The following is a 20,284-nucleotide window of genomic DNA, read 5'->3' as shown; positions in this document are numbered from 1 at the left end:
TCAAACACAAGAGAAAAAGCAAAGATTGGCTTTTCAGTGTCTCTTGCTTAGGGTGTTGGTTCCTGTGAGCTTGCAGAGCCTGCCAGGACTTCCTCAAAGGCTGGAAGAGAGCAGAAGAGCCTAGAAAGAAAAAAAAAATCAAAACAAGACCCTGTTGTGAGACTCCTACACAGAAGGCGAAATCCCCTCTGTGCCCTCCCTGGCCCCTAGCACTCAGGCTCTGTGACGGAGCTCCGCACTTTAGCTGTTAAAGCTTTTTGTGGCACAGTGGTGGGAGGCTGGTGGGTGGGAAAGCAAGTAGCAAAGAGAAAACCAGACTGGGAGGCTGGAGGTGAACCAGGATGTAAAGAGGGAGGGATGGGAAGAGAAAGTACTTGAAACCTTCCACCAAAGCCTCTCTCTCTGCACAGCACCCTTACATCTCCCTCAAATGGCAAGTGAAGAAAGAGGAGGAGGAGGAGGCATGGCAGGAGAGACCTTTTACTCCCCTGCACGCAACAGCATTTGCTCTTTGGAATACAGTTTAGAAAAACAGGCAGGAACACCCTGTGGGACTCCCTAGGATAGCTGTTATCCAGGCCCTAGTAGTCACTGCTGGCTAAACATTGGGATTGTGGCTTGATGTGGCTTTATTTGCAGTCGCAGGTAGTTTTGCATAGATAAAGGCAGAATAAAAGCTGCCTATGTTTTTTGTGTGACATTGCTATTGGTCAGGAACTTCAATCAAGTCCAGGACCCCATTTGCCTGGAAACCCTCCAGGCACTATATAAGAAGTAATGCCTGCCTCAGAAGACCTTATTCTCTAAAATGTACAGGAGATTTTTTAGTCTCTTTAGGTGTGAGCAGCTGGGCTTAGTGAGACTGATTCATGAGATCATACAAGATGGCTGTGAAGTGCCTGGAAATAATATTCAGTTCCTCTGAGCCACTGTGCTCCACTGTCAGAGCAGACTCTGAGCCCTTCACTTGACATCCTTAGAAGCAGAGGTGCCTCACCTTTTGGTCAGAACAGGCCACCCAGTTTCTTAAGAAGTTCTTGCTGATTAGATGCCAAAGTACCCCTTCCATGCTTTCCGCATGAGCCAGTGTATGCCCACGGTGACGGGGGGTTCATTGCCGATGCTCTTCTTGTCACATAAGAGGGAAGAGCCCAAAGACCTCCCTGCTGGTGAGGAGTCCAGCAGGGAATGGCTGCAGGTCATCAGAAAAATTTATCCAGAGTACCTCCATCCAGTGTCCAAAAGTCCCAGAGAGAAGACGACAGAAGGGAAAGCTCTGCAAGTCAAATAAAACTGTTCATGCAGTCCAGATGTGTCATGTGATGTTTGTTGTGGTTTTTTTGTGTGTGCTGGGTTTGTTTGTTCCTTTGTTTTTCTAAGGGACAATATGTGCATTTTGCTTATTTGTCCCATCATAGGGGTGAGCAAGAAATTTGGGGTTCACCATAAAGGCAGGATCAGGCTCAAGACATGTGAGCATAAGTTGGCTGGGTATTTGTTTCACAAGGGCTTTACTAGTTCTGACATCCTTGAGCAAGCTAATCTGGCTTCAGTCCAAAAAAAAAAAAAAAAAGAGACTCCAGGCTAAACTGCAGTAGCCACTGAATCATGCTCGGGACATGCTGGGTACCAAAAAGAGTGATGACGGCAGAAGTGGAAAACAGTAACAAAATGCTGTAGCTCTGGGAGAGGAAAGAATCCCTGATCCATCCGTCTGAGCAAGAGTTTTCCATACAGCATGCAAGCAAGGAGTCAGTTGTAGGCTAAATTGATTGTGCTGACCTTCAAACTGTCCCCTGGCAGTTTCAAAAGAGGTGCTCCAGCTGAAGCTAATCTAATCACTTTCCATTTCTGTATTATTATTATTTAATGTAACATGGGCAATTGCAGGATGAAACAACTGCACTAGCAAAGACAGCAAGTGGGGTTCAGTTGCTTAAATCTATCCACTTGTGCTATTTTAAATGCCTTGTTGGATCCAAAAGATCTGCGTGGGGCTGGCAAATGTGACACAGGACCTACAGGGACACTTGAAGCAGCAGCTAAATGATAAAAGGGATGCCCTTGGGCATAACAAAGTTTAGGTAGCTGAATCTATCCCAGAAGACTTTGTTTTTAAAATGGAGTGCACTCTGGAAGTACCCGTGAGTATCGTGTCTGTCTCCAGTTTGTAGTGGTAGCCTGACTTGGGCAACAGAGCTGGGCATTAGCCTGGCCTTTGTTGTGCAAGGGTCAATGCCAGAATTCCCTGTCTTGCTTCTCTGCCTACAGAGTTTAGCTGGTGAGTGAAGCAAACTGATCTTCCAGCCTAAGAGGAGTTCTACCTGCCCAAAACGCAGGAGGCCAGTCCTCTATATTTTATGCCAAGGATGCTACTTTCATCATGAGAGAAACAAGTCTACTCGTTAGCCTTTTAGGCTGCTTATTGGTTTGAAAGATGCAGTCTTCCGAATTCTTGGATCCTTCAGGGCTGAGGCATAAGTATGCACTGATCTGGATGTGAATCCTGCTGCATGTAAACTAACCAAGCCTGCTGGTTTTGTGTCTTGACAGAGGGAGGAGGCCTTCCAAAAGTGGTGACAGTGAGCACAGCAGTGGCTGTATCTGTGGATGGGAAGATGGGTATTGCTGCAGGTAGGAAATTCTGGTTTTTCTTTTATCTTGAATGAAATGGTAGCGTCTTATATTGAGAGTGGGAGTTGAGAGCTGTTAGATTGTCATTCAAAGAAGGTGATGGGAGCCACAATAGATTGTCATGTTGAAAAATAGGCAAAACAGAGAACATTGGAAAAGGTACTAAATGGCTGACATGCCTTTGTAAGGGAAATGGGCTGTTTGAATGCAAGCTTTCCATCTTCAGCACAAGTGATTTCTGTGGATTGAGACTGCCTGTTTCCTTGGAGCATGAGTTGGTTAAGAAGTCAATGCAGGTTTTGAACCACTTTCAGGACGCACTTTTGGTTTTGGAAGAACAGCACATTCCTGCATCTCTGTTGTTTTCTCCATTGAAAAATAACTTTTGCTGGTGAAGTGGGTTTGCTGCTGGATTTCCAACTCGTACATACAGATTTGTAAACTTTTCTTTGCATCTGAGCTTTGAACCCTGTTTAACAGACCTTCACCAGACTCTGCGTCTACTTTTGGAATACTTGTAGGGGACATTGTTTCCCTCTGAACCTCAAAGCTTTTGAAACTTTACCATTTTCAGTAGCAATTGCTTCAGGCTTTACAACAGTACAATAAACTCAGAAGTGAATCAGAGTACCCATTTAACAAAACAAAGCAACTTTAATCAATAGTGTTGGCTTCATACCCAAGCTAAAATCACTGTGTAAGAGTACTGGTGTGAACAAAAATGTAGCTAAATGTGAGTGGATTTTGTTTTTTAGATGTGGAAACAGTAAGGGAATAGGTTGGCAGAACAGATAATGGAGCAGTTATTAGCAGAAACATGCAGAGATGCAAAGCTACCTTTGAAGGAATGGTTAGTGTTAATGGAGTCCCATCCGGTGGAAGGAATGACTGCATACAGCAGATGCTGAACAACAACTTTGAATTTCCAGTTACGTGGGAATCTCTTTTAATTCTTAACAGTAAAATCAGTTTCAGACTTTTCTTCTATACTGAGTAGCATTACAATAGATGTTCTCTAAAGAAAAACTGTGCAATGTTTATCTCAGCATGAGGTTATGCCAATTGCTAAAGAAATATCCAGTAGAGAGAAGGTCATATTACAGATACCTTCAGATCACAGTCAGCCGCTGCTTTTACCTAGGCTAGGTAAGACACAATGGATGGTCTTCAATCTACTGTTCAGTTAAACTACAGCAATTTAACTTCATCTGATGAACCATTCTTTAATTTCCAGGCTTTCAATAAGTTCCAGTTGAGAGTGGTGCTATGTATCACCTGGGGATTGAGACAGTACTTAGAAACTGAGGGAGTGGTGATATATAATAGTGCTTTTAACTGCTATAACACCTTTTCAAATCCAATCAGATTTATTGTGAAGTGAAGCCTGTCCAGGGACCCGTGTGAAATAGAAGAGGTTTCTGTACAGTTCATTTAAAGTAGGTGCTTGGGTCACAGAAACTGCCCCCAGAACTGATACTAGCTGGCACTGTTACGAGAACGAAATAGCATTGAGACTATGCAACACTGGGGCATTTTTCTGGGCATCGATTTGGGAGGAGAAACAAACACTTTTTAAAAAAAAAAATCATTTTTCATGATTCTTTTTGTTTCCTTTCCTGAGCTGTGAGTTAGAGCAGAGGCACACAAACAGTTGATTCGGCACTCAGCATAAATACAAGGAAGGAAACTTCTGTGTGGAAGAGCTGGAGCAAGAACAAGTGACAGGAGGAGCTGCCCCTGACGGAGCTATTTTTCTTCTGTCGGCAGCACTTTTCAAAACCCCTGTGGAGATTTCCACCCTCTCAGTTATGCTGAATGCGGAATAGACTCTGTGTGGACATGCTGTGAAGGGGCAGAATCCTCTGCTGTAGGAAGATGAGGGTGGGAAAAGCAGCAGAGGATAGGGAAAAATCCTGTCAAAACAGTGGTATTAAAGTAAAGTTTCTGTCATTTGTGGAAATTATATAGAACAAACCAGTTTCCTCACATGTAACCACAGAAGCTGAGAGAAATGAATTCTCAATTGCTTTCATTCCTTAGAGGTACCATGGCCCCTGTTGCTAGTCGGCATGCTAGGTGACTTGACCATAAGCATTTTCTGCTTGTTTCCACACGTGATACATTCAACTGGGTGTTCTCCATTCTCTGTTTCTTATGTGTTGATGAAAAATACTCAAGTTTCATCCAAAATATGGGCTGCATGACAGCACTAAGAGAACTAATTTCTCCCAAAGGGTCCAAAATCCTTCAAGGCCCCGGCTGTAGCCCCTCTTGACTTCAGTGGGAGTGGAAGGGTTTGCTGAGGTACATCCCATCTGCTAGATTGGGACGTACATTTACAACTTGGTTTTGGGGCATCAGGGAGCAAAGTGGTTCTGTATCTATATTACCATTTGCATTTTTTTAGTAGTGACTTTTTAGTAGTGACAAGGTTCATCATCTGAATCTTTCATAATAGCAGTAGCCATTAAAAGAAATATATTGTGTTCATGCTACCTATTGCAATACTATTTGATCTTGAGGGTAACAACTATGAGAGGAAGGATGAAGGCCTCTCTTCATCCCCCTCACACTAACATAATCATGGTGAGTAGCTAGGACCTGGTTCTGGGGGACTTTACCATCTGGTATAGGCTGCAGCTCAAATGATGGTGGGCAGTGCTGCAATACCATCCTACCCCCACGCTAGGTACAGGAGAGAGGCGAAGGAAGGGGAGTGAATGGAGACACAGCAAGAGGCAATCAGAGCAGAATGGGATGCAGATTGTTATTATTATTGTTGTTATTTGGATGGCATCAGCCCTCAGAGGGCATGATAATCGTGTTCATTTAGAGTTGGGATACTACCAGAAATCGGCTTGATTCCCAGCACAGGTTCATAGGAAGCCAAATACCTGGGTAGGCTTGCAGTTTCTGGATAAATGCTGTCACAGTTCTGTAAAGGGGGGACAGCAGAAGGCTTTTTAAGTGCCCCTATAAAAGTGTAATTTGAATGAACTGGCCTGTCATTCTGCCACTGATTGTTACTGTCAGTTGCTTGACTTGATGGTGCTTGGGGGGAATTTGTAAGCACTCTGAAATGTTCGCTATGCATGCAATGAAGAATTAAGCTCTAGGATTTACTGCTCTGCCCGTGGGGAGGGGGCACCCCCCGTGCCCCTGCCAGGAGGACGCTGGTGACAGGGCCCCTTTCGTTCTGGCAGCTGAATGGCAGTCCCCGGCCAAGGCGGAGAAAGGCAAGCTCCAAAAACCAAGTGGCCAGGAGGATGACATAGGCCTGGGCTCTGTCAGACAGCAAGGGAGATGTCAGCTGGGATTAGAGAGCAGCCGGCCTGGAGGGCTGAGGGCAGCAATGGAGGGGGGGCACGGGGGCCTCCGTCATCCCGGAGGCCTGGCACGGCCCAGCCTAAGCCCCTGCAGCCAGGGCATCGTGCAGACTTTTGGAGGGTTGGAGGAACCCGCAGAGGACGCCACGGAGCTGCTTGTGCACGCTGAGTTGGGGTGCTCGCAGAGCTGCTGGGGCTTTGGGGAAGCCACGCAGGCAAATCTGATGCTATAGCTGTTACTTTGAGTTAATATTATCTACCTGCTATATTGTGCTTTGGCAGTTCAAAGCTCTATGCAAACATTAAGTAATGCCTGGATGATTAATTATAATTAATTAGCTTGCAGCTATTCTCCTGGGATGTCAGTCCAGTGCCTTTCTCTAGCGCTAACTTCGTTGGAAATGAAAAATAAGGAATTGCAATGGTACTCTCTGCAAGCCAAGTCCTGCCCCAGATAGCACTGTCATCTGCTCCCTCCACTGAGTCAGTAGCCTGGGGCTTTATGGTCCTCAGGGGGTGCGCTGCAGAAATCACATGTAGTTGCTGACAGAAGCTTTTAGTGATTTAAGGCCCCAGTGAAACTGCTGGAATCTGCACGGGAGTTTAGCTGTCACTTTGGGCAGGGTATGACGTCTCTTTTATTGCCTGACCTTCTCCCTGTTTGAGTTATGTGGTAGCCGGCTGGCTGCTGGTCAGACCAGGGACAGGTAGGGCGTTCTTTTCTGTGAGGTTCCTTGTCACTGCTGCTGTCTCAGGGACAGGAGATGGCCGATACCAGCAAACCACGGGGCATGGCATGCACAGGCTCCAACGTGCCTGATAAAACAAATAGGTCATCCAAACAGGCACTTGGGAGATCCAGGTTTATTTTATACACTACCACTCTCTTCTGTTTATATTCAAAGTTAATTTTACTTCTTATTTACAACGATTGGACCACTCCAAAATTGTTACCCCATGATGACAGCAGTATATCCAGATGTGTATGGGGAGAGCCCAAGACAAGCCCAAAGAAGGGTGAAAGAAGAGAAGTATCTTTCCTACTGTACAGAGAGGGCTTGGGGACATTGAGTAAGGACAGTATTAAGGCCAGTATTTTCAGAAGAACTCTGTACTCACAGCAGGAGCAGATTTCCAAAAAAGCTTAGACTTTTTTTTTCAGAAGTATTTGAAATCAGCCAATCTGAAAATGGATAATGGAAAGTAATTTTGCCATTAGACTGCTGGCTAAAATCCAACCTTTGTCAGTCTGACGGAAGCTCCTCATTTGAAAACCGTTTACTGGCCAGCTTGACGTCTCTCCATCCTCTTCCTTGGTCCCCAGTTTTGGCTACCTGCTGTCTGTTACCAGCAAGCAGAGAGAAGAGATGCAGGTGTCTTTTTCAGCAGTTCTGTTGCTGTGGCATCTTTTCAAACTAATCTACACACAATTCTGTATTCCTACGGTTTTGTTGTTTGGGTGGATAAAACATTTCAACCTCCTCTCTATTCCTCTCCAGAAAGTGACAGTTGCACCTGTAAAAGCAATGTAAAATGCATGGAAATAAGCTGAAATAACATGAGCACCTTTTACACTGGAATAGTTGCATCCAAGCTAGAGAATTAAATTTATTTTACTACACTGGCTTGAAAGCCAGCATGATATTGCCTATACAAAATCTGAGAGCAGCTGATCTCTTGAGGGTGTGCTGCCATATACAGAAGGAACGCTGTCCCTCTTTTAATGCTGGATGTTGTGCCAACATCCTCCCAATGCAGGAACTTTGCAAGAAACTTCTGCAAGCTCCCAGGGCATCACCTGGGTGCCTTTATGGAAGGGACGTGATCTCCCTTGCATCCAGTGGTAGAATGGGTAGAAAGAAGGAAGACCTAGCTCATTTTCAGCCCGTTACCTGCTACTTCTGGTTGCTGCCTAATGTCATTCCCTCCTGGCAATCCCTGAAGCCCAAGCAGTTGCTCAGGCATCCCTTTGATCTAACAAACCAAGAGACATCTGAGGGGGCAGTACCTTGGAGCCCAGTCATAAAAAGTGTCAGAGGCACTCAGGCAGAAACACTCAGGATTTTGGTACTACCAGCAGCTGTGCCTTCTCCCGCTGTCAGGACATCCATCTGTAGGCTGTGAGTACACACTTGACTGGTCTAAGAGTTGATCCAGTCCTCTGCAGGCCAGGTTATGAACCTCACACAGTGCCACTGGTGTGCCAAAACCAGTCTCTCTCCATTCACATTGCTTCCTTGCCCTTGTGCAAAGAGACCTGTAAACAAAAAGGCTGGGGTCTCAATGTTCCTGGGGCAGACCCCAGCTACTGTATGAGCCAGACAAAAGTAAGGTGATTGCCTTATTTTTCATGGGGACTGTTCTTACAAAGTCAGCTTTTTGCCAAGGTTTGGAATCAGTGCTGGAACCGCATAGTTCCCTGCTCAGAGCTAGTTATCTTCCAGCCAGATCAGTGAACAGGCAGAAAGAGAAGCATCTGCCTACAAGACTCCACATCTCTGCACATAAACAGTATGCCAGTGGGACCAAATATCTTTATTTTATCCTCAGAAGAATGCAAAAAATAGTAATGTGGGACATTTTCCATAGCATTCTGCCTACTCTGGCTGGGCATCCATCAGCAATTTCCTTTTCCTCTATGCTGTATATGTTCTCTGCATAGATTTTGAGATCTTCAGTGCAGGGATTGTGCCTCCCGGTGTGAGTGGACATTGCCTGTTGCCTTGGGAATAAGCCCTTCTGGGACATCCAGCCCTCAAACGACCCCAGCTGTGGAGCCTGTTCCAGGCTGGAGCTCCAGCCCAGGAGCCTGTTCTTGCCTGTGTGTAGCAGAAATCTTCTAGCCTAAGGTTATCCATCACCCCCGCCTCTGTAGCTCCTCTGATTGCCATGGTTGTCACGCTTGAAGGGAAGAGAGCCCTTGACACTGACTCAGGAGAGGCTTGCATATAGCTGGATTTTTAGATTGGCACCCGGCGCCTTCGCCGTGTTCCCTTTGCTTGCAAATTATTTGATATCATTTTAATTCTGAGCCGAATTAGAGCAGTGCGAGAGTTGCCATAGCAACCATTTCCTTGTGCCTTTTGGTCTGACTCATTGCAGACAATTACTCTCGCGCTCCAGGATTCACAGATGTGATAGGAGAAGAATCATGTGCTGGGTTTTCAACTTTTTTTTTTTTTTTTTGCTTTTAATTTCTTTCCCATCCTCTCTTGCATTAACTCCTACCTAGCCAGGATCATCAGGGACCTATATCTCTGCCCAGGGCCACGTGAGCCCGTGGGAGCATCTCGCACGTAGAATATGTGGAGATGCGCAATGTGCGAGGGAATTTGTGCATATGTGTGTGCTTTTGCATATGCAAACAGTTTCTCTGCAGCGTGTTGTGTGGTTGCGATACCTGTCTGCACATATAGCTATGAGCATGCACAGATGCTTATATTCATGGAGTGATTTGCATATATACTTGCCTGTGGTGGGGCTACATACTTGCACACGTTTTCTGTGTGTACACAGAGGTATGTACATCAGTAATCCATGTGGATGTGGAAGTGTACCTGGTGTGTAGTAGATGCAGGTGTGCAGAGATGGGTGGCAGCAGTCCGTCGGGTCATGGATGGGCCAGGGCCTCTCATTCAGAGCTGCGTGAAGATGCAGAGGCTACCAAGCAAGGGACATTAACACCTCTGACCAAGTAGGGTGCAAACCGGAATCTCTGTGTGAGTGCAAGGCCAGCGCTTTGCCTCACTCACCCCTATCCCCCCACAACAACCCATGTCTGCACATCTAATGTGCTTGGAGTGAAGTGGTGTTACCCATGCAAGGATCATAGCTTTGGCACATTCGTGACTTGATGCCATGAGCTGTGTAAGGGCCTGTAGTTCAGCAGAGGAGCACAGTCATGTGAGAAGATGCTAAAAGGGTCACAGAAGCGGTCTGTGAATGTGGGGAATGAGGGTGGTAAATACAGTACAGCAGGTTATAGGAAATACTTTGTGAGGTGATTTGGCTTAATTTCAGCCAAAGCACAAGCAAACAAGCATTGTGGGTTGATAAACATGGAAACTTAGCAGGTCTGAGGCATTTCCAGTCTATTCCTAAGATGTATGACTTTTACCACCAAACTCAGCCTATTTCCTTCCTAAATTCCTTTTCTGCTGCGCCATCCCCTTAAGGTACAAATCTCCCCATCACAAGGCTATGTAATGAGACTCCCGCTGCCAGGCCTTTTCCCTCATAAGACCTTTTTCTTCTGTTTCTCTCACTGGGATACAGAAGTCCCATTTGCAGGATCATAGGATACTTCAGGCTGGAAGGCACCTCAGGAGGTCTCTAGTCAACCTCCTGCTCAAAGCAGGGTCAACTAGGAGGCCAGACTGATTTGCTTAGGGCTTCATCGCAGGAATATTCCTGATAACGTTCCCCAAAATATTCCTCATTCCTCCCTAATGCAGTTACACTACAGTCTCAGTCTGTAGAGAGGCTTTACTGGCAGCAATTCTCTTTTTCTCTGCCTGTCCTTGCCCCGTACAAGGGCTCACTAGGGGCGGTGGAGGTGCTGAATGCAGTGGGTACGGGCCCAGCGTTGGGTGGTGAGGCCTGGAGGGTGTGAGAGGAAAGGAGAGAGTCTGCAGGAGAGCTTGGGTGGGAGCTCTTCTCTGGAGGCCCTGGGAAGGGCCTGGCCTTCCTGAGGCAGCAAGGAGGCAGAGGAGGGCGGTGGGGTGGGCAGGAGATAGGCCGGCTGTAGACAACCTCTCCCGGAGGGTGAGGAGGGGCGGTCTGCCCCTGGCTCCTGGCACTGCTGCAACAGGCTGCAGTGCAATGTCTGGGGTGCGGGGAGGGAGCTGGCCTGCTTTCCGGGACACTGTGGAGCCCACGTCTCTGGGAAGAGTCAGCAAATGGCAGCGCCTGGTTTTGCTGCCCTCCATCCGTCTGCCACCACAGGCAACTGCTTAGGCGGCTTAAGCTGGCTCTGCAGAAGAGCCTATGTGGAATGGAAAAAAGAAGAGACAGCGAAGAAAGCTGTGTCTAAGAGGTCGGGAAATGTAGGGATAAAGTGAAGATTGCTTACAAATCAAGCTGAGTTAGACTTTGCAAAGCAGATTAAAACAAACAGCAAAAGATTCTTCAGCTATTTAAAGAAAAAGAGAGTAAGAAGTGGGGCCGCTTCTGGGTGATTAAGGAGACTATAAATTGAGCCAAAACCCAAAAGGGCTCTGCACCCGAGTTATTGATAAGGACAGCAGTATCGTCCTTGGGGAAAGAAGCAGTCTGAGTGCTGGAAACAAGCCGCTCAAGCTGCTTAGTGCTGTCAGTGCTGGGGCCTGGATGCTCTCTCTCCCTGGCAGAACTGGCATATGGAAACACAGGCTTATAGCAAGGGTGATTTTTTTCAACTCTGTCCACAGTTGTGACTCCATGTCGGCTGGAAAAGTAAAAATTCAGCAGTCAGGATTAAGGAAGGGGGAGAAGTAAGTTTGTCGGTCTCAGACCTGTAAGTGTGACCTCTGTAATGTTTGTAGTGCTTTAGAGGAAATCTGGAAGGAAAGTGCAATTATTATCATGTGGTTAGGGGAAAAGGGAGTCAGGCAATATGTGTTCAACAATGCTAGCTCATGCCAGACTAACCCATTAGCTTCCTTTCAGATGATTGTTTCCCTGGAAGGCATAAGAAATTTCGAAGGTCTTATCTTTGTGTATCAGTAAGGCACTTGATATGGTGCCCCATAAGAAAGAATTTGTTAAACTAGAGAAGATAAGGAAAGACAGAGGAGCTGTAAGGGACAGAGAGGTAGAATTGAGTCTGGAATGATGGCAACAGCAAGATCACCTGTCCATCTAGCACAAGATTACTTGTAGCACTCCCCCGTGTTCAGCCATGGTATTAGTCTTTGCCAGCATTAACCTGAGACCCTGACACTAATAGGAGTAGGTAGTGAGGAAGTGTCCCAAAGACTCAACACTAGAAGGCATTGCTAGTACAGGGAAGGACCAGGATGTCATAGAGAAAGCCTTATTTGACCTTGGCAGGAGTACCAGAAACAGAATGAATTTCAGTAGTACGACAGACAAGGTCATATGCTTGAGAACTAATATTAGAAATCCGTGAGCTGGGAACTCTCTAAGATCTGGCAGAGAGCACAGCAAGCAGGACTAGAGGCAGCCCTTGTCTTCTGGGAACTGCTGGGTCCATTTTGACAAGTCTCAGTAAGGATCCTCAGTTTAGGCTGTGTTTGCCCCCTGATGCCCACAAAAAAAATTAGCCTACCACAAGATCTGAAATCCTTGCCAAAAGGTAACCAGGCAGACTTGGTGGCTCCCAGCAGCTTTAGCCAGGGCTCAGCAATGTCCTGCTGTACTCAACCCTGTTCATCACCAACCTTTGGCTCTCAAAAGTTCGTGTTCTGAGGATCTGTCTTCCAAATTGAGGATTTAAAAAAAAAAAAAAAAAAACCTCTTCAGGAAAGAGTTGGTAAATATGTCCTTAGAAAGCTGAAAGGAAAAATGCTGAGAACTTTATTAGCTGATGGTAGGATGATGGCAAGTGATGCAGTTGTGGAAGAAGGAAAGGTTATCCTAGAATGCACCTGGTGAGTTATTTCCAATGGGAAGTAACTCAAGTATTAGTGCTACTGCCCAAAGCCCTGTGAGACCTCTCTGGTTTGTTACAATTCGGCCAGAGGAGTACAGGCTCAGACAGGTACAGACAGAAGGAGAGGAAAGGAAGCCTGTCTTCATGAGAGTGGCCTGTGACAGCCCAGCTTGTTTAACCAAGTGGAACCAGAGCTTCAGCAGATAGGCTTGCTGTAGTAAATGCATCCTGGAGGAAACATTTAAACTAAAGGGCACTGCTAGTATGAAAACAGTGTAGTATAGATAGGCCATGAAATTATTTAGGGTGGAAAACTCGTGGAGGGTTTCTAGCCATTAGGATAATATAGCTTTAGAACAGCTTTCCAGACAGAATCAGAGGTAAAAAGCCACATGGGTTTAATGTGAAGCTTGAAAAGTCTGTAAGAGGGTGATGGTGCTTATAATGGAGAGGTGAGACTATGTTAGCTTCCAGCCCCTTCTCTGTCACTGAAGACCAGCTGAAGTCCTTTGTCTCACCATTCAGCAACACAGACACAAGCAAGCATGCGAGCCACGGGACAGTCACTCGTGGTACTCCCCGTTCTCCACAGCCCTCCCTTCAGGTACCAGGCTGGGCTTTTTTGCCATATAATTCACGTATTCCATGATTTTGGTCATGATTGAATAAAAATACTCCTGCTAATGCAGCTGGAGGCCACAGCACAGTGCCAGGAAGGTCACAGGTTGGACGGGGCTGACCTAAAACCCTCCCTCAGCCTTTGACAGCGTGATGGTTTCTCTTGATTGATTTGGGTTTTGCAGGGTAAAGAGGAGGGAGCGGAGAAGCCCCAGCTTATGATAACAAGCCTTTAAAAAGCAGATGGGGATGTGGGGGCTGGCGTGTGTGTGGCAGCTGAGAAGTGACAGTTGAGGAGATCAGAGAAGGGCGAATCTGAAAAGCAGCTGGTCAGAGGCAGTCGCTGAAAGGGGATGATCAGTCACAAGAGAGTGAAAATCAGCGGGAGGGAGGAGGAGTAACCGGGGGATCAAAGACATTTATGTCCAGTGGGAGAGATCTGAAAGGTATCATATGAGACCAGGAGTGAATGAGAAAGTGGGGACTGCTGGAGGGGGACCATCGGTTTAGATAAAAAGCTAGGTCTTCCTCTTGCCAAGAATTGTAGAAATCTGGAGAGTTTTGTGAATCTATGCTACAATAAAGGTGGTTGCGAGTGGGATCAGAACCAGTTTACAATTAACCAGCTCCCTCAAAATGACTTACAGGGTTTTGCAGTAGCTTTTCCTTCTGCTGGCATCTTTAAAGTAGGAATAATGCTCACACAGCCTAGCAAGTGTGTTGTGAGACATGGCTGGTGGGTAGGTGTAGGGAAAGGTGATATTTACTATTGTGTGGCAATAGCTATGTATTATCTGCAAGACAGGTCACAGATTTTAATGGGTGAGGAGCGTACTTTTAAAAGGGGGAAAAATTGGAAACAGTGCAACACAGGGCTACGGTATTGTTCCAGAGCTGAGGAAGTGCTTTATAGTGAAAATGAACTTAATGAAAATCTGCTTATCCTACCAAAAAGAGGATTGGAAGGTGATTTGATTAGTGTATAAAGTACCTTCACAGGGAGAGGTGCTGGTTACTAAACATATGTTTTTTAATCTACCAGAGAGAAGCATAACAAAAACCTATGACAGGAAACTGAAACCAAGCAGATTCAAGTGAGATATTCAGCATGAATGCTAACAATGAGCATGAGTAGTTACTGTAGTAAGGTACCAAAGGAAGAGGGCTTTATTTTTTCATCTCTTGCATGTTTTCAAATCAAATGTAGATGCCTTTCTGGAAAATTCGACTTAGCTGCATGTAAACACACACTGTTGGACTTCATACAGGATAACTTCTCTATTTTCTGTTTCATAAGCTAAACAAATCGAGCTCTTTAAGCCTTTCACAGCAAGGCATTTTCTGCCACCCTCAAATAACGTTTGTGGTTCTTTTCTGCACACTTTCCCAGTAGCGTGCAATACACAGAAGGTCAGACTGGATGATCTAAAGTCCCTTCTGGCCTTTATACTCTCTGAATCTCTGCCTCTGTGAATTCATACAATGTTTGCAAGCTCCCAGAGAGCTGCCAAAGGCAAGCACTATAGAAATGCAAAGCATTGTTGTTACTCTGGATATTTCCCTTGAGCTTTATGCAGAGCTGGGTGAATATCTCAGTGTATCGTCTGTGCATTTTTTCTCAAATGAAATACCTACGTTTGTCGCTCTTTCTGTGCCCTTTACATGTTGACTTTCTGCAGATGTTCTAGCAAACAAGTTTATTCCCAAGTTAGAGCACAGAAAAAGCAAATGTTGAAGGGCCAGATCTCGACCTAGCGCCCCGAGCAAGGAGTTGCACGTTGTCCTGGCTCAGAAGCTCCGTGCAAGACAGGTTGTTATTCTTAGCATCACTCTTTGCTTTCTCCTTGGCTCCAGGTGCCCTGCAAGTGGCCTCTGCCTGGCAGCGTCACTGTGCCACCATGGGAAGGAGAGGTCTATCCCTTTGGTTTCTTCTCTCCCACCTTCTAAAGGGAGAAAAGCTGTGAGGATGCTGCCTTGTCCCTGTCTTTCTAGGGCTGCTACTGTTGTGGGAAGCTCCCCAAAAATGACACAGGAAATTTTTTATTTACTTCAGCTGTGTTCTGTAACTCTAATCATCAGGGGATGCTTATCCTTTGTCTGCACTGCACAGTGTTCTCCAAGGGAAAGCTTTTCGGTCTTCAGAAATCCCATGCTAGGACTTGCCCTTATCTAATCAGTGGATAGAAACTGACCCTCTGACCTGTGCTCCCAATCAGTGCTAGCAAGCGCTGTGCAAGCCTCCAGATCAAGCTGCCAATGATCAAGATACTGAGACGGAATTCTATTTTATATATTTTCCATGTATTTTATATATGCATATACATAATTGCATGTTTATCTATATTAAATTATATGTGTGTGTGAGTAGATATGTATAGGGGGCAAATAGATTTGCCAAATGAAAGATAATCAAATTGCAGAAAATCATAGGCTGCTCCCAGATGATCTGTGAACCAAAAAAGCCTGGAGTCATCAGATGAGTATGTTGGCTTTGCCTTTTCAGCTCTACGTTTCTGGTATTATATGAACTGCTTAGTGGTATCTGTGTGCGCTCCTGTACCTGCACGGTAAAATTAGATTAAACTATGCGTCATAGACACCATACTGTTAAATAACAGGGGTGATTCTCTCACGGCACATACCTTTTCAGCAGGAGAGATGCCTCAGCTGCTACCAGATGAGGAGTATCGGGGTTCTGTTCCCGGTTTCTCTCTGAAGATCAGGCTGAGCATAGCAATGTGACTGAATATAACAGCACGAGTGTGGTGGCACAAGGGTTTGCTTGCGGTGGGGTTTAACATCTTTTGTGACTCCAGGTGCCTCAGGATGAGCTTCTTCTCGGAGGAATAGTATGTGATGAATTGTGTGTGGATAACACTGGGAGTGGATGAGTAGGGAATTTAAACATCTTAGCTGCGTGTGATAAACCTAGCTAGTGAACAGCTGGTGGAGAGACTCATTTAGCTCTAGGGGTGACAGCTTGTGTACTTGGGGGTGCAATAGGATTAGATAGAGATTTCCACTCATTTTAAAATAACCTTGCTCAGGAGGGTAAGAAATCTGGAGAGGTAGGAACCCATCACTCACTATTTGTTACAGCAAGTTTTATTGAACATTATGCTCTAATTAAAAAAATAATAAAAAAAAAGCTTTTGGAATCAAATATGACCTGAATATAACTCCATTGGCTTCTGCATTCTTACACTAGGGATTAATTTGGCCCTTTCTACTTTTATGTAATGAGCTGATTGCCACAGTATCTTATCCTTGTTACACAATCGCCCTTGCCTGGCTGTGTCCCTGGAGCCGTGCCTGTGTGTTTCTAGATCCAGGGTCTCACCTTGACTGACTGCATATTTAGTCCTCCAGCCTCACCCTGACTACGGGCAGATGCTTGCCTGGCACTTACACGCACATGGGAACGCTGTCAGTGTATGTGCATGTTCACTCTACGTTCAGGCACTATGTATAGGCAAGCATAGGCATATGGGGAAATTCAGAATTTTTTCATTTAGCTGGCTGTATCCCTGCGGTGTTTGCTTTAGCAGGGAGCAGGGGAGAGGGAAAGTTACTAGCAGAGATCTCATTTAAACAAGAAGGAGCATAGGAAAATACATTCTTTATTATTCTTCTGTAACAACAAGCCAGAAATATAATATACCTTTAAAAATGATCTGTCTCATGCCAAAGAAACCTCCATTCAGTCATTTTAGAAAATCTTGTTGCTCTTCCTCAAACAGTAACAAAAAGAAAAAGAAATTACAAGTGCCATCTGTTCCCTGCAAGAAATGTGCCTGCCTGTACCACAGGTGGGTGTGTGGGGCCAGAGGGTGGCGGGGAGCAGAAGGGGTGTTTCTGGTGGGCTTGCCAGCGCCTAAGGGACACATGGCCCTGACCTGTTGGTTGGACCTGCCTGCTCCACAAGACCGTTTCCTGAGGGCAGGTACCTCTTCTTGGCATCGGTATCCCTGCCTGTGGCAAAGGGTGGTTTTACTGGGGGTTCCCCCATGCCTAGCCATGCCTGCAGGGGCACTGGGAGCCCCTATCCCACATGCCAGAGGGGAACCCGTTGCCTGGGCGTTCAGGGAGTGCTAGGGCTCGTTCTGTATCTGGCATCCTGCAGGAAACACTCATTTCTGCCTACGTCAGGCGTCGTGTTCTCGATGTGCATGCTGGCAGGGTGGCAGCTTCCCAGGTGTGCTAGGAAAGAGAGTAAGAGCCTGTTTGCCAGCAGTGGTACAAAAAGGGCATTTCCCGGTGAACCCTGTTACTCTGCTCTGCATGAAAGAGGACAGGTCCTTGTCCTTCCACTTGCTTTCCAGTGGGACTCCCCATAGCATCCAGCCTTCATGTTTCTCAGCAACTCTTTTCTCCCCTTCCCTGTCTTCTTCTTTCCTGGGTGGGTTTCTAAACATAGCAGTCCCTTGTCTAGGGTTGAGATGAATCCAGACTTTCTGCCTTAGAAATGAAAACAAATAGGAAAGGATGGGTGAGGTCATCATCAGCCCCACAACACAAGATATAGAAAATATTATTAGCAACAAAGAAAAATTGGTCGGGACAGGAGGTCGTCACGGGGAAGGTGCGGAGTCAGGAGGATTCCCCCTTCCCCAACCCCTGCATTGTCCCCTGGGTCCCTCCTACTCATTTTACCTCTAGTCTATCTCCTTAAAAACAATCTCTCTCACTCTCTCTCTCACTCACTCACACACACACACACACACACATATAGATCCCATTGGTTTTGTGCAATGTTTCACCATTATTTGATGCAAGTAAAATATAGATCTATAAATATACCGCTCTGACTCAAGTCCCATTTCAAGTATGATTGCTGAGTCCAGTATGGTAAAGGGAGAAGTTCCCCTGAGAGGGAGGTTGTGGGGTGGATTTGGATCCAGCAGGCAGTCTAGTCCCAGCTTGCTGGGAATGTGGAGCAGCAGTAACACACATAAGGAGGCTGCAGTGCACCAGTTCTGCCCTTCAGAGCGGGCTACGGTTGCAGCAGATGGGATGGTTTGAGTGCCTATACAGTGCATGGGGGAAGAGTCCTTCCTCCTCACATCTTGCCAGCCCCCCTCCTCCTCCTCTTCCCCACAAGTGGTGTGCCGGGAGAGGGGGATGCAGTGTGTGCACGCACTCGTGGGTGGACTGCTTCTCCCAGTCCTTCTTCCAGGGCAGCCTGGTCTTCTGCTTCCTGATAACATCCTCCTCTGTCCCGTGCAGCCCTCTGTCAAAGGGAAATCACGCTAAAACAGTCCAGAGCATCCTCTCTCTTTGCCTCTGGTGGCCCTGGGTAGGCCAGGAGGGATTTTGCCACGCCAGGCTTTGATTAAAGACTTGTGCTGGCGTGCCCGTGGGTCAGTACAACAACCTGTCCGGGACCAGAAGGGGTGAGGAGCCAGCGTGTATCGCTTCCACAGGGGTCCAGCAGCAGCGAGCAGGAGGGCCGTGAGGTGTCCGAAGGCTTCTGGATCCAGCTGGAGCAGGAGGAAGAGGTGGCGTGCCCTGGCAGGGTCCACCTGCAGTGCCTGCTGGCCTCTGAGCACAGGTGACTCGCAAAGCACCCTGCAAAGCTGGGCTCGCTGCCAGCCTGTTTCCTGACTGCAAGCATCACACCATCCCCAGGCACTGCGGATGCACGACCTCCGGTGTCATCTTCCTAGCCCAGGAATACCCACTGTGACGGGTTAGAGCAGGTTACCATGGCAATGTGCGCTCTCCCCTGGAGACAGCATTTTATCCCACTTCCAGTGATACAAAATGAGTCCTTATGTTGGGTTCCTTTCATTTTTTCCCCTCTAACTTCTTTATTTTTTTTCCTTTCCTGTCAGGTTGAAAAGAGCTGAGACTAATAGGAGGCACTGCAGTCTGAGGGCTTTAAAATCTGTTTTGGGGAAAGTCACCCTGCATCACAGCATCAGTGTGCACAGTCATGTGCATGGGCACACTCGTGCAGCTGTGGATGGCAGTGAGCACAGCGGTGGTGAGCTGAGCGTATGTGGGCTGTGCTGCGTACCGTGTCAGCCCCATCGTGGGCTCTCTCACCTGTGCCACGCTGCGGTCCAGGTTTCAGCCTTCACTTCAAGACCCTCTAGAAGTCACCCCAGCTGCATTACCCTACTCTGTGCGCCATGCTTGCCCCTCTGCCAGCAATGCTGGCTCTCAGGCTGTGTTTCTTCTCCTGCCACCTCCCCCTGGGCCCACACTACCCCTCAGCAGCTAGGCTGGTGAGCCATGTTCTCCTCTGTGTCTTTCCTGATGGCCTACATCTGCTGTGCCTATCAAACATTTCCAAATGGAGGCTTCATATCTTTACCTTCTCTTTTTATCGCAGAAAACATAAAAAAGATAACAAAAATGCCGTTTTTTTCATGCTGTGTAGTCATTTCCACTGACTCATGCTCTAACCTTAATAACTCTGCCTCTCTCTGTCCTCTCCTGCCCATTTCCACTGGCTCTGCACTATGGTGAGATGTTTGTGTTAGCTCCTCAGTGGCAGAGTTCATGTATTTCATCTGAAGCAGAAGGTACTGTGCAGTGTTACGATAAGAGTAAGGTACAGTGGCTAAATGTGTTCATGGTTGCATGCACAGGGCAGATCAGCATGTGCACATGTGGCTCTGCACGCACAGATGAGGTGTCTGGATGTGTGGAGCTGAGGCCGTGTGTGTGCATTAGGATCAGAATGAGTCAGGAAGCGTGTACAGGAGGATGGCTCTGTGTCTGTGCACCTGTAATGGATGATGTGGCCGCTGGCAGATTTGGAGTTGGCCAGGAGCAACAAGAGGGACACTGTGCTCTCTGGCAGCATGTTAGTGATGTACGTATCTCCACCTTTAAAAGTGCAAAGGAAAATCTCCCTCTGCCTGTTGTCACCCCCAAGGGACCTGCCCTCCCTTCCGATGTGCTCTTAGCCATACTGTGGGCAGCAAGTTACCATCACACAGCAGCAGTTACCCTAACCGATGAGGCATGGACACTTTTGGTGTCCCGCTCCTCACGCAAGCTTTCACAGAGTTGCTCTCTCTGTTTGCAGACAGCTCTTGACAGGATACAGGACAACTCAAGACTGAAGCTGAGAGGATGACACAGGTTCCCAGAAGGTGCCAGC

General features: G+C 46.8%; 1 protein-coding gene across 2 annotated transcripts in view; it reads left to right on the top strand.

Annotated features, from left to right (window-relative positions):
- Positions 1-20,284, top strand: part of CACNA2D4 (calcium voltage-gated channel auxiliary subunit alpha2delta 4) — a 119,766-nt gene that overhangs the window by 55,903 nt on the left and 43,579 nt on the right. For both annotated transcript variants that reach the window (XM_066990273.1, XM_066990274.1), the window contains exon 26: positions 2,554-2,634. In XM_066990273.1, the coding sequence (XP_066846374.1) occupies positions 2,554-2,634 (81 nt within the window). The remainder of the gene's footprint in view (positions 1-2,553; positions 2,635-20,284) is intronic.

This window comes from Anser cygnoides, chromosome 1 (assembly GCF_040182565.1).
Source record: "Anser cygnoides isolate HZ-2024a breed goose chromosome 1, Taihu_goose_T2T_genome, whole genome shotgun sequence".
Taxonomy (NCBI): Eukaryota; Metazoa; Chordata; class Aves; order Anseriformes; family Anatidae; genus Anser; species Anser cygnoides.
Note: the sequence above shows the minus strand (reverse complement) of the source record. Positions and strands in the feature narration are given on the sequence as shown.